At 36.1% G+C, this 15,592-nt stretch overlaps 1 protein-coding gene across 1 annotated transcript in view; it reads right to left on the reverse strand.

Moving 5' to 3' along the window:
• The window catches only part of LOC150100677 (NEDD4-binding protein 2-like), a 139,740-nt gene that overhangs the window by 33,049 nt on the left and 91,099 nt on the right, over nt 1-15,592 (reverse strand). The window contains exon 6 of the mRNA XM_090401214.1: nt 903-1,100. Within this exon, the coding sequence (XP_090257340.1) occupies nt 903-1,100 (198 nt within the window). The remainder of the gene's footprint in view (nt 1-902; nt 1,101-15,592) is intronic.

A 15,592-nucleotide genomic window follows, 5' to 3' on the forward strand; every position in this document is an offset into this window, starting at 1 on the left:
ATTCTGTCTTTCATCAATTTCTCCAATACCGTGTTTCTCCAATACTTCTGTCTTAGAGAGCCTCCTTTATGCAAAGAGACCATTTTGCCCTCTTTCCACTCCATTGGCATCTTCCCAATACTGAGGCTAAAATTAAAAGCCCGGGCAGAGGAACTGATAATTCCCTTGCACTATCACTATCTTGTACTGTGGATGCTATAATTACGCCTTCCTTTTCTTGATCATCATTATTACCTTTATTTAGTAAAGTCTCACACCTGTTTTTGTATTCTTTATTTCAATGATGCCAATTATGTCCATGTGGTACTTTTCCAGCTCGATGTCCTTTCCATTAATACTCCTTAAACTAATGGTTGCCATCTTCAGTTCTTCTAACCTTCAGTTTGTTCTTGTTGTTGTTCTTCTTCTAGATGTTGAGCTTAAGTCTGTTCCAGTAGCTGACTTTTCACTGCTTGTCCTCGTTTGCTGACAAAAACAGCAGGGGCCTCATTTAACTGGGCAACACCCCAACTGGCATGAAATCTCATCATGTTGTACAATCATATGCATTTGTGGTTTATGCCAATAGAGAGTACAATTTGGTCGCTAAGTCCCAAATTTCCAGCCCATTCTTTCAGTACCCAGTAAATACCTACTGATAGCTGCACCACATGAAGGTAAGGATTGGACATTAGGTCAGAAGACCTTGTCGGTTCTCTGCATTCCTGAAAACTGATGTGGAGGTTTCCTCCCAGTTATTTGGGTTTGACCCTTAAGCAATCCCATTAAATTTATTGAGATTGTTATAATTGCAGTTCAAACACAGTTAATATACAGACAAAACACGCATATGAATATATTAGTAAACCAAAATACTAATAATATATTTTATATAATTAACAAATATGTGAACAAAGATTTACCTGCTGAGCATAAAAGGATGAAACTGATTTCATTCCAGCATGATAAGCATCTTGAGCTTTCTGAAAACATTCTTTACGAAGTTGGTAGTGCATAGTGGCTTCTGTTCTTAAATGGCTATAGTCTGTCCCAGTACATACAGGTGTATCTTTAGTCAGATCTTTATCAGTATTTACTATCCAATCTTTCCAATCGTCTATCTGAATTTTAGAAATAATTATTTATAACTTTTAATATTTACAGAAGCTTTAATTAATTTCAAGGACACTACATATCTATCTTAGTAATGCTAAAATGTAACCAACTTACTTATACAACAATACAACTTATATTAATGCATTAAATATGTTTATTACACATAAAAATATAGGCTGCTTTAGCTTATTATATAAGGAAATGTCTTTGACAGACTATAATAACTGCATTCTTTCCTCCAGTCCAGAAACTTTAAAATATGAATGAACCTTCATGAAGCTATGTGAATCTCGTATCATTAAAGAGCATATTACTGCTATACATATTTCACATAAATATATATCATCATCAAATTCCTGCCATGTACCCTCAAGGGGTGTACAGGATATGATAGTACTACATGAAAAATTTACATCATTACTAACTTCCTATCTACGATTTTCCTCCAAATCAGCCTGTTACTTGTCAGGACTCCAACATTATCAGATCTTATATTTCTATCGTCTAAGGTACTTTGTACCATATCAATCCACCTATACCTTGGTCGTCTGGATTGTTTTCCTGCCAACCTGGCGGAGAACACGTTTTGCTAATCTTTCCTTGCCCATTCTGTTTAAGTGACAATATCACCTGAGATTAGCTATGCTAACGCATTCCTGGATGCTGACAATGTCAAGTTCTTTCCTAATATCCTCGTTTTTAATATGATATTGCCATTGATGTCATTTGTTCATGCCTCTAATCTTTCTCAGGACTCTCATATCTGCAGTCTCTAGTCTTTAGTCAAGTGTTTTACTTCTAACCCAGCTCTCAGATCCATAAGCTACAATGGGGTTGAACACTGTCTTATATACAGCTAATTTAGTGTTCTGACTAATTTCTCTCATATTCCATATGAATTTATTCAATTGACTTCCTACCATGCCAGCTTTGTTGATTCTGTTGTCTACTTCCATATTTAATTTACCATCTTCAGTAAAAATCGTGCATAAGTAGCTGAAATGTTTTACTTGTTCCATAGGTTCTCCATTCACAACGCAGTTGACATTTTCAACGATTCTGCCTATTCATTATCTTTGTCTTTTTATTGCTGACCTTCATACCATATCTATTACAACAGCTATTCAATTTAGTCAGGGAATCTTGCAGACTTGTAGCAGATTTATTTAGAAGTATAACATCATCCACATAAAGCAAAGAGCTGACATTAACATCTCCAATTTTGATATCAGGTTTAATACCACTTTCCTTCATAATGCGATCCATATAGATAATGAATAACAGAGCGGATAATGTACATCCTTGTTTGACACCAGATTTAACATTAAACCACCTTCCTGTATTTCCTTCAATTCTAACTCTGACTTACAACTCAAATAAAACTAAGTATTGCTTGATATAATGCCCCATTGACACCATATAACTGTAGCATATTGAATAGCTCCTCTCTTGGCACCTTGTCATATGCCTTTTCCAGATCGACAAAGCTTAGATACGGATCTTTGTTATATTCCCATGATTTTTCGACTATTTGTCGTAAAGTGAAGATCTGATCCTGACAGCCTCTATTAGGCCTAAATGAACTTGTTCTTCACCAAGCTTTCCTTCCACAATTCTTCTCAACCATTTCTCAAGTATACTTGCATAAATTTTACCAGGAACACTCAGTAGGGAAATACCTCTGTAATTCTCACATTCAGTTTTATTTCCCTTTTTATATATGGGTACTATGAGAGCTCTACTCCAATCATCGGAAATTCGTCCCTCTGTCCAGGACTTTTGAACTATGCAGTGCAGCCACTGGAAGACTTTTATAGCACCATACTTCAGCATTTCTGGTCGAATATCATCTAATCCAGCTGCCTTTCCACATTTCAAGCCTTTGATAGCTTTTCTACTTCAAATATGGATATGTATTTCCTGACTATATACCTGTTGAGTATTTTTTACCACTGTGCTATCAGTGCTTGTTTCCTTTAGCAATTTTTTGAAGTAATTACTCCATACTTCAAGGATATCTTTTTCTCCCGTTTTCATGTCACCATTATCATCTCTTAGACCTTTTACAGCACTCTTTCCTCCATTTCTAAGCTTCTTCAACAACCTCCAGAATATTTTGTCACCTTCTTGATATTTATTTTCTATGTTCTTGCCACAGTCCTCCCATGACTTTTGTTTAACCAGTTTTACACAGTGTTTAGCTTTCTTACAATTGTCTCTGTATTCTCTAAGAGCACAAGCAGACTTATTTTCCAGGAACTTTTGATATGCTTTCTTCTTTTCCTTCACTGCCTCTTTAACTTCCTGTGTCCACCATGGAGTTCTGATTTTTCTATCCTTGCAGACAACCTCACCACATGCCTCTCTGGCTGAATCAAGCAGGGTTTTCTTCAAGGCTTGCCACTGAATCTCAAGGTTTGGTTCCTGTTCTCAAACTCTTTCATTTTTTCTTCAATAATCTTTGTGTTTTTTAGTCCACAGTTCACATCTAAATAATGATAACTTCCAATTTCAAATCCTCTGTACACTCTTGTGTCCTGCACCAAGGAGAAAACATCACTATCAACAATAACATAGTCAATGAAACTTTTCTTATTCCTTGCCTCTTTTCTCCGTGTGAATTTGTGCACATTTTTATGTTGAAACATGGTGTTAGTAATAACCAGTCCATGTCCTGAGCAGAAATCCAACAAGTATTTGCCATTGTTATTAGCTTTTCTCTTTTCTTCAAATTTTCCCAAAATATTTTTGTATGTCTGACAATCATTTCCTACTCTGCTATTTGGATCCCCAACAAGGACCAATTTTTCCTTTTTCATTATGTCAGTTGCTTTCTCTAAAGTCTCAAAATATTCCTCCACTTCTACCTTAGTAGAACCTTCTGTGGGACCATAGGCACAAATAAGTCTCATTGTCCAGTTCTCCATTGTGATATTTGCCCACATCACTCTACTCGAGACTGCCTGCCATTCAAGAAGATTAGCCTCGTATTTAGTGTTGAATACTATGGCTACTCCTCCTTTTCCTTGATTGTCATTGCCTGAATATAACATTTTGTATTTATTGGTTCTTTGCTTAACCAAGTGACGCCCCAGCTGGGATGAAATTTTGTCATGTTGTACCATCATTTTGTATTTTGGTTTAAGCCAATAAGAATACAATTTAGTCGGCTAAATCCAAAATTGCCACCCCATCCTCGTGGGTTCAGCATCCGGGTAGATACCCAACAGGGTGCACCACGAGAAGGTGAGGATTGGACATTAGGTCAGAAGTCCTGGTCAGTTCTCCGCATTCCTTTAAAAGCTATGTGGAGGTCTCCTCTCAGTTATACAGCTTTGAACCTTAAGCACCCCATAAATATATATTTTTATTATTATTTCGTGACACCTCCAGGGAGTCCAAAGACTCATCGAGGGAGGACACCTACTCTACAACTCTCTCTCTCCATCACTCAGTACACCAACGCCATCTATCACCCACCACCATCGCTAGTATTTCCACAGACAATCACAAACATCCATGTACAAGGTGGGATTCAGACCCACAGGCTAGAGAGTGAATATGCTACCCACTTGCTGGCATATAAAACATACACTGCTTGGAAAGAAGTCAACAGATGCCATAGTGTGAGGAATAAATAGCCATGGCATCCCCCCCCCCTTAATAAGATGTAGGTCCTCCTTCTTTCGCTGCGATGACTGCAGCAATCCCACAAGCGTATGATAGCAATCAATGAAAATTTTGGACCATTTTTCTTGCGGACATGTAATGTGCTACTGGATTGTTGTGGGATGGAGATCCCTTGACCCCACCCAATGCTCCAGTTCATCCCACAGATGTTCAATAAGGTTACGATCAGGGCTCTGCAGAGGCCAGTCAAGTGTGGTAATGTTCATGTCCACAAACCATACAGTTTCAATAGCAGCCTTATGACACTGTGCATTGTCTTGTTGAAAGACAATGGCTGTACCTTTTTTTTGTAGGTAGAATTTGTTTTGCTACACGAAGTAACCAGACTGTAGTATGTAGGCAAAGAGGGCCGTAATGCCGGGTGGAAATTTGTTCTGTAGTAGGAAAATTGTATCATTGATGGGGACATTTGATGAGGGCAGAAACGTCGAAACTGACTAATAAGTCGTCTTTGTCGAGTGTTATGTTTTTAATTTTGTTTATAAAGCGTTGTGTGTTTTTTATGTAGGAAGGAGAATGACCTACCAACTCCTTGAGTGTTGCCGCTAATTTCTTGGTTAAGTGGTAATTGGGACTGTCTATTCCTTCCACAATTCGTCGAAGAGGCACATTTTGTTTGTGTATTTTTGGAACCCCATATATTCTGGGGGGGCGGGCGTAGTGGGTTTGAGTTTTTCAACCGTGTCTGGTGGCCAAAAAGTGACGGACTTGAGTAGTTTCTCTGTTTTATCCTTTATCCTTTCTGTTGGGTTATAATTTACCATTTTATATGTGTTGTTATTGGCTACTAGTTGATTCATTTGAAGTACGTATGTTGACCTGTCAAGGACAACAGTGGCATTGCCTTTATCCGCTTTTGTTATTATGTTTTGTTTGGCTTTTAATGATTTAATTGCTGCTAATTCTGTTTTTGTGAGGTTGTTCTGTATGGTTTTCTTAGTGTTCAGGACATTACTAGTTTCTAGTCGTATTTTATCTGCTATATCATTAGGTAGGATTTGTTTACCTTTTTAGGTGCTATTGCACAGTTCAGTCCTTTATTCAGTAGCATAAGTTCGCCGTTGTTCAGGGTGTGGCTTGATAGGTTAATCACATGGTTCTTGCTTGTCGGTAGTTGGTCGCTCCTTGTCTCCCTTGTTTGTTGTTCATTGTTGGTGTTTATCGGGGAGGAAGTCCTCTGATTGGATGGATTCCTATGATTGGCTGCCATATTTTGCCATTGTTTCAAACCGTGGAATTTTGTCTTGAGTTTTTCTTTATTCTTTTCCAGGGTATATTTGGCCGAATTATCAGTAATTCTTTCAAGTACTTGTAGAATGTCTGGATTAATATAGTTCGATAGTTCGGATTGTAATTTTGAAACCAGATTTTGTGTTGTAGCTAGGTTTTGGCGGGCTGTTTGAATCTATTCTCTAAGCATTGCTTTTTCTGTGTGGTCATAAATACGGAGTGCCTTAGCGGACGTAAATTTCTTTTTTAGCCTGATGCAGATCGGAATAAGGTTATTGTCTCTGCATCTCTTTAAAAAGGCCAGCCGAATGGTCAGTGTCTTTAACAAACTGTTTGATTGTAGTGTAGCTTGTTTCCTGTGTATAGTTGTATGCTCCAGAAGATGACCTTGACATAAAGGTCGAAACGTCGAATATAGATTTTAGTTATATTAAACTAAAGTTTTTATTCAAACACGGTAGTTGTCTCCATAATTTTCAAAAATACATTCGGATCACCGTGTAAGCCTAAAAGAAAGGATTCAGATCATCCATGGAAATGATACCCACAAGCACTGCAATCGCTATGGTAAGCTAAAGATTCATATTTCTCTCTTGATCAATCAGCTGGCCTTTTTAAAGAGATGCAGAGACAATAACCTTATTCCGAAAGAACATATTAGACACATTAAATATAACCATTATGGTAAAGCAGGCCTCTCAGACCATGCACTCAACACCTTACACCAAATCAACTGGAAAAGCACCTGCTCTTTACACCGCACAAAAATCTGGTACGAAAGGAAATTTAAGGAAGCCTGCAAAATCCTGATAAACCACCCAAATATCAACAACAAAGATGGCATGAAAATTCCAAGGATCTGGATGGCACACATTCAGCCTACCTAATATGTAAGAATCCAGCATAAGTCAGGACTCTAGCCAATATCCTCAGCTAGTATTAGAAACCATTCCATACCAACTGGCTGGAATGTGTACATGATGTTAATATATGTATATAGATAGATGCTTGTTGTTGTTGTGCCCAATGTATTTCTACAACCAACAGATAACACTAATAATAGGACTCTAGCGTTGATGCATATTTTTTTTTTTTTCCACCAGAGGTCAGGCCAACAATTGTTGTAGTGGTTGGTCAGTGTCTTTAACAAACCAGTTCGATTGTAGTGTAGCTTGTTTCCTGTGTATAGTTGTATGCTCCAGAAGATGACCTTGACATAAAGGTCGAAACGTCACATGTAGATTTTGTCATATTAAACTAAAGTTTTTATTCAAACACAGTAGTTGTCTCCATAATTTTCAAAAATGCATTCATAACTGACATCATCCTTATGCACACAATATTCCACATCATCTTTTTCTTACAAATCTCTTGCTTAATACGATTACATATCCATTTGACTCCTACTTATTTGTGTGGACAGACTTATGTGTTCATCGAACATGTTGTTTATTATTTTAACGGTATAATAGAACACAGAAACTAAGTAAATAATTAATTTATTAACTTGATGCTGATATTTCTCTGGTGTTATAACCAGCATCTTCAGAGCACAAAAACACTGTTTGTCACAATACGCAAGACTAAATCAACATGGTGTACTTAAACAAAATTGTAGCAGCAACATAAAGACTAGAGTCCTGATTTTGGCACCCTCTATCTGAAAAAAAAAAAAAAAAAAAAAGCTATCATATATTACTAGAGTCCTAGAAAAGTGCTAGTTTTTTCTTAATATGTCTGGCTCCCAGATCTTCGGCAAGTTAATACAGCCATATTGGTTGAGATTTGGATTGTGTTTTAGGGCTTCTGTCGCCTCTAAGAACAATCTCTCTGATTTATACGGGTTTCTGTGTAGTACTTTTGTGTTTTTCCAGTTGATCCTGTGTGCAGGGGTATCCAGAGCATGGTCTGCTAGGCCCGACTTCCCATAATGATAATTCCAGACGTATCTTTTATGTTCGCTGATGCGGATGTTCACAGTTCTTCCTGTTTGACCGTAGTAGGCTTGATTGCATGAGCAGGGTACTTGGTAGACTCCTGGATGTGATAAAGGAGGAATGCTGTCCTTGGGTGAGCGGATGAGGGTGGCTAATTTGCTACATGGTCTGAATGTAGTGCGTAGTTTATGTTTATTGAGAATGCTTGAGATCTTTTCGGATGTGCCTTTAATGTAAGGGATGGTGACTGTTTTGTTGTAGTTCTCTGTGGTGGATGGTGGGAGGGGTTTCTTAGGAGTGTTTAGTATTTTGTTTATTTTATGTGGATTGTAGCCGTTGGCCAAGAAGGTGTGGCGTAAGTGAGTTCAGCAGCAAGAGCCTTGTCAGTGGAACAGATTGCTCTCGCTCAATGGGTTAGCGTTTTTAATATGCCATATTGTTGAGAAGGATGATGGTGTGATTGTTTGTGTAAGTATCTGCCTGTATGTGTGGGTTTTCTAAAAACTGAAAACGATAAGGAACCATCTGGGAGACGTGTGATGAGTGTATCCAGGAAGGGCAGACAGTTGTTGGCTTCCAGTTCCATAGTAAAGTGGATTTTTGGATGTTGGCTATTTAAATGTGCTAAGAATGTTTTCAATGTCTCAGGGCCATGTGGCCAAATAGCAAGCACATCATCAATAGCAAGCACACACATTCACAATACATGCAGGATATGAAATATCCTGCATGTATTGTGAATTTGAATAGTTCAAATATATCAGGGGGGAAGTGTGACTTCAGTAGATTGAGGGTTTCTATTAGTGGTACATTTGTGAATAGTGAAGTGATGTCAAAGCTTACTATTAAGTCTGAGCTTTTTAGGGTAAGGTGTTGTAAGATGATTTTTAGGTGTGCTGAATTTTTGACAAAGGAGGGAGAATTGTTAGTGAGAGTGGATAGTAGCTTCGCTAAATGTCTAGCCAGTTTGTATGTGGGACTATTTATACTGTCCACAATTGGGCGTAGGGGTGTGCCTGGTTTGTTCCTACTTATTTATTCTTCGAACTCTCAGGACACACTCTGATACTGCATCATTTAAGTATTGTTTAAATGCTCCCCATGCACCGTGGATATTCTTCCCATCCAGCAACTGATCCAATTCCACTGAACTCAGGATACTCCTGAATTGGTCATAATTTTCTGCTTTGTATTCAGCATGTAACCTTTTCTGAATGGAACATTCAATAACTTGGTCACTTCCCAAATGAGTACAGCATGATCACTGTTACCAACCGGAGTCAGAATAGTTATGTCTTTAATTGAAATGCCCTCTGACACTATAATCAAATCTAACACTCTTTGACTTCGATTTCCTTCTGTCACATGCTGCTTGAGGAAGTTGTCCCGCAACAGCTCAATAAATGCATTTTCATTCTCCTCATGAGATTTGACTGCTATCCAATCAATATTTGGATGATTGAAGTCTCCCATTATGATTACTCTTTGTTATGTAAAGAAATCTCCTCCCTACCAAGTTAATTTGATCTTTGGCTATGGTTTTCCTCTTAAAAACAAATTTTTGGCAGTACTGTTAAATTTAACCAAGAAAAGATTGGATAATTGGGTAAAGATTTCATCCCTGGATGGACTTATGGTTCCCAGTACATATTATTCTGAATTTGGAGATTACATTGTAGTTTAGTTTTATTTATGTAATCTAAATAAACAGCAGTAACTAATTTAATGTGATAAAACTATGGTATGAAACTTTATACTGCAGAGCACATCATATATTCAAATGTCCCACTTTTTTAATTTTCTTGAGTAAACTTGATTATTATTTATAAAAGGAAAATCAATTGCCTGTATGTTAATTAAGAAAATATGGAATGGAAATATTTAATTTTTTCCTCATACTACAGCTATGATTCATATGAATTGTCATGAAACTTTGTTACTAACAAATCTTAGAAACCAATATCCTGTTTACTTTCATTTTATCTAACTCCGTTTTTTTTTTGTTTTTTTTTTTTGTAACAGCCTTCCTTACACTATTTTCCTCAGTGACTGCAACCTCCAGCAGTTCAAAAAGCATATCAATAGACTCCTTCGACTCCTTTACTCTTAATCATGCACACAGCATTTGATGTGCTATACATTTAATAATCTCCTACTTATTATTTAAAGATCCTATCCAATCAACTATTTAACATAATGGATAACCAGATTTGTGTACCTTAGGAAGGTACACAATAATATACAATGCTAACTGTCAATAGTATTAGCATCTAAGGAATATGTTTCATCTAACAATTTGAACAATTGCATAGGATCTCATACTTATTATTTGGATAATAAATATAATTATTATTTAGATAAAATATCTTTCAAGACTTCTACAAAACTTTACTGGAAAAACTACCTTTTATATCAAAAATAGTTTTGACTTCAAAGAAAAAATTAAAGATCATCTTCAAGAATCTGAAATTAGGGTTTCCTTTGATGTAGTTTCATCATCATCATCATAACACTAATTACGAGTATAGACCATATTGGTCTGTTCCGGTCTCATTATCCATCCAATATCCTTTTTTGAGGTCGTTTTGTAGTTTCAGCATTTACAAATATACCACTTCAGGAAACTCTACAGCTTTTACAATAGTAGTTTACTATCAATGTTGGTTATTTTACTTGGCATAATAAATTATTCAGTAGATTGAGGGCATTGCGATAGGTAGTCCTATATCACCTGTTTTGGCTGATTATTTTATGGAGCATTGAGGATCAGATTTCTAAAAAACACCATTTCTCCTCAACTTTGCATTTGGCTACATTTTGTGGATGATATCTTTGCAATCCGATCTCACTCTGAAACAGAACTACTTCAATTTCTGGATAAAATTCACTCCTTATATACTGGCATGAAGTTCACTATTGAATTTGAATCTAATAACAGTCTCCCCTTTTTTGGATACTTTAATACATCATAACTCTGCTGGTAATATTGAATTTTTCTGTTAACAGGAAGTCATCCTTTACAGGCAGATATATCCACGCATCTTCACATCATCCTTCAAAAAATAGGTATTATCAAAAGCCTTGTATACCAAATTTGTTCTTCCATGTCTCTTCTATTAGAAGAATTAAATAAAACTTACTCTATTACTTAATGAATCCAGAGAGACCTTGATACAGATTATATATTATCACCTCTATCTTAGCTTGGTGTTTATCAAATACCCTGTTCAGGTAATCTTTACTACTTTGGAGACAGAATGGCCATTCTACTAATATTAGAACCAAGGAACATCAGGATTATATAAGCATTTTGGAATCTGAAGAGAGACCTTGCTTCTCATGTCATCAACACTAGACATAGAGTTCAATGAACTCTACCAAGATGCTACACTACAGTAGGTTCAAATTTGATTGTCTATTTTAGTTTTGATTTTAGATTTTCTATTAACAGTTAACAGCGATCATTCCTAAGTTTTGGGAATGATCTGTTAACTGTTTATAATTTTTTAATTAATTAATTATACATTTATTCCCACATCTCTGAACTCTAATAGTGTTTCCTCCCACTGTATATAGCTGCAACCAAGACACAAGATATTATATGCAAGATGTATGACTTGTTCTTATATTCAGAATTTAAATGTTATTAGTTCTTCAGACTTCTCCCTGAAAGAAACTCATGACATATTGAGTGAAATATACAGGAACAATAAATTATATTTAATTTTCTCTTGCATGTGTGAAGCCATTATTTAAAACTTATGTCTAATGTGCTTGTCTCTATTAAACTTCTAATAGTTGGTGAAACAACTGTAGGCCAACATTATAACCAACATTGTAGCCAACAGAAAAGAAATGGAAAATTCAGGAAGCTAACAACAAAGGATCAGAGGATGTTTAAACAACAAAAAAAAAAGGTGATATAGATAGCCCAAAAGACCAATGTAAAATCTTCAACCAGGAATTCCAATGGTCTGCAAGGATTCAGGTTAATAGTAGGACACTAAATGAAGAGCTGTACAATTCTTGGTTTCCAGAGTCAAAGCTGGGCTGAGTGGTTAATGTATCTGTTCTCCAAGCAACAGTCTGGAGGTGGATTCATTGCCTGGTGTGAGACCACCACCAAGCTTACTGAAGGTCTGAAGTGGTTTGAAAAGTTCATGTTTGGTTTCTACAGTAGGGTTTCCATTAAATGGGAGGAAAAACAAAATAAATAATATAAAAATATATAAATTAATTTAAAAAATAAAAAAATTCTTAATTCCCACAGTACTAGCTAAGTTTGCATCTTTGCATGAGTGAAAGTAAGATAAAAATAAATAACACTGACAAGTCTGTATGCAAAAATGCAAAAAAAAAAGGGGGGGGGGGGAGGAAGAGGTTAAAGTGTGGGTGTAATGTGATTTGTTGCCTCACATCATAACCTTCCGGTGTCCAATAAACACTGGAAGCCTATGATGAGCAGTGAACCAGGACTGGTGAATGCAAGCGTGGTATATGCCAGAGTGCATCATCTCATTTGTGAAGTCTGGTGACAGGAGTACATTCTTTGGAGCTGGTCTCCTTGGTCTGGACTTGTATCTATGGTTGTTGCACCTGGAAAGATGAATGCCAACAGATAGGCAACACTTTTCAATAATACAATGTTTAATATACTATAACAGTATGTGCCATGGAACTATGTCTATTTCATCATGACAATGTGACATAGCATACTGGAGGTTCTATTATAACATGGTTTGTAAAACAATCAGGCCACACATTGAGATATATGCAATTTAGGTTTCTCTGAAATATAGTGCTTTAGTATCAATTTGTTTATGGGTAAACCATAATTTACTTAAAGTGTTAAGTATTACCGATAGTAAACATATAATCATGAATCCGTATCTCAATCACTGATTACACTTGGATAAAGGATGAAACCAAGAATATAATTTCTTAGCATCTTTAATTTATAATATAACCACAAGTGGAAAAACTTTCAACATCCATCTCTAATCCGAAGTATTTTAATAGTAAGGTGTGACACCTTTTGGCTACTTATCTATGGAAATATGACTTCTGCATTACTTCGACCTTGGTATCACTTCTGGGTCTGGCTCCCAATGATGAGACCTCAGTAAAGGGTGAAACCAGTCTGGGTAGTGGTCCTTTCCATTATGCATAGCATTGTACACATCCAAAAGGTTTGTGTATTGCATTATAGGATATATACTAAGGCAATTGATTCTATGGTTATGGCAAGTTTGCTCCCTATGAGAACTGTGTGTGAAGTCATTAGCCTCTATATACAAGTAGTCCAGTCATGAAGTAACTTCAGGTGCAAACTTTTTTTGCTTACACTTGGCATCTTTAATTTATAATATAACCAAGTGGGAAAACTTTCAACATTATATCAGATAATATAGAATGAATACTAATATTCTGTCACAGCAAAATGAAAGTAAGAATTTACCTCTTCTTTGATCGGTCAAGTTTATCGAAGACTGGTGATCAAGATTTTGGTGTATGCAAATTAGAAACAAGCTACAACAAATGAATAACTGTTATACATATACATACATACATACATACATATATATATATATAGGATTGCTGGAACATGTGAGAGAAAAAATTTAGAAAGTAAAAATTGTTAGTCTGTTACCAAGATATGATAGTAATAAATTAAGAAGAATGAATTTGATGACAAACAGTTCAATGTGCAGATCATATAAAAAGAAGTTCTGAATTTTTTGGATGTGTGAAGCAAGCATGACAGAAGAAGAGAATGGATTTATATAATAGGAATAGCTTGCACTTTGAATAGATTTGGTATCAGGAGTAGTCTAGAGATAATTAATTACTGGTACGAGAACTATCTCTTTTCCATTTTTGCTTCAAACAGGCAATTTTATTAGTTTGTTGACTTACTGCCAAAACTTTCCACATAATATTGAAGGAACAGATTTTATATATATATATATAGTTATCATTAAAATGGAAGTTTACTCGGTTTGTTGACATATTAAAAATTTTATTTAATGACTAAAAAACAAGATTTTGAGTAAAAAACTTTATTAATATACACAACTAGTTTCGTCTCAGGACAGACTTCATCAGGTGTAAGCTAAAAAGGACAAGAACATATCAGGGAAAACCATACCAATACTGAATTTCTACACAGCAGGGAGACCCACAACTGCACAAATAATCTACTAAAAACTACATTTGAAATGCCTAGACATATATGCCTTTCTCTACGCTCCCTCCACCCACTTATCAGTCGGCTTTATGGTCTTCCTAAGATACCTAAGGAAAACATCCCTTTAAGACCTACAGTCGAAGGCATCGATTCACCTACCTACAACTTATCAAAATACCTCGATCCTCTCTGAAATGTTTCACAGGAAATTTTTCTTCCTTCATTAAAAACTCATCAGACTTTATTTACAAGATTATAGACTTCAAATTTTCCAAGTTGGATATCATGGCAGGCTTCGACATTGTGCCCCTTTCTACAAATATCCCTACTGAAGAGGTTCTTGCTCTTGTAAAGGACAAGGTTTCAAAAAAAAAATCTTTGCACCACTATCGCATTGTGTCAAATCAGGATATTTTCAATTTGAAAACTCTATTTATAAACAGAACTCTAGTTTAACAATGGGAAGTCCATTATCTCCATCCAGTCCTTGCAAACATCTATCTTGAAAACTTCGAAGAAAAAGCAATTTCTTCCTCTCTGTTAAAACCGAAGATATGGCTTCGCTACATAGATGATGTTTTTTTGATTTGGCCATATGGCCTAGATAACCTCAAAATATTTCACAATCATCTGAACGATATTCATCCAAATATTAAATTCACACATGAGCTTTAAGTGGATGGGTCTCTTCCCTTCTTGAATATTCTACTAACAAAGTCAACCGAACATATCAAATTCACCATTTTAGGAAGCCAACACATACCGATAGGTATGTTCATGCTGACTCACATCATTATCCACCGCAGCAGTTCAGCATTATCTCAACTCTTGGTCACCAAGCAAGATCTTTGTTGTCAGACGAACAAGAACTTCAAAATGAACTCAAACGCCTTCAAAAACAATGATACTCTAGGAGTACTATAAATAGAATACTGTTTAAACGTCTCCATCAACAACAAAATGAAGATACAACTAATCCCAAAGGTTGCATTTCCTTACCTTATATTAGATGTCTATCCCCAGTTTTGGCAAAAATTTTAAGGAAATACAATATCGAGACCAAAAATAATTCACTACTTTAGCTAAACTCTGCCCAATCTTAAGCCTTCCAAAGGATAGACATAATAATCTCCAATATCCTGGTGTCTACAGAGTCCTCTGAAAATGCCAAAACCGTACTACGGTCAAACAGAAAAATCCATTGAACTCCATCTAGAAGAGCATAAAAGAGACATTTCCTACAGCAGGACTCGAGCCAGCAGCTTGTCAAGCCATGTAATATTTTTGGCAAACTCTAATGAAGAAGACATACAACATCAAATACGCTGGGATTTAACTAACTTTATGTGGATGGATTCAAGAATTGTTCTTGATCCCGTCCACATAAATATCAACCTGAACTATAGTTTGCCAGACTCTCACAGCTCTGCCATTCAATACTGGAGATCACGAG

Source organism: Typopeltis vanoorti, chromosome 12 (assembly GCF_054136105.1).
Source record: "Typopeltis vanoorti isolate ZY-2024b chromosome 12, IOZ_Tvanoo_1.0, whole genome shotgun sequence".
Lineage (NCBI taxonomy): Eukaryota > Metazoa > Arthropoda > Arachnida > Uropygi > Thelyphonidae > Typopeltis > Typopeltis vanoorti.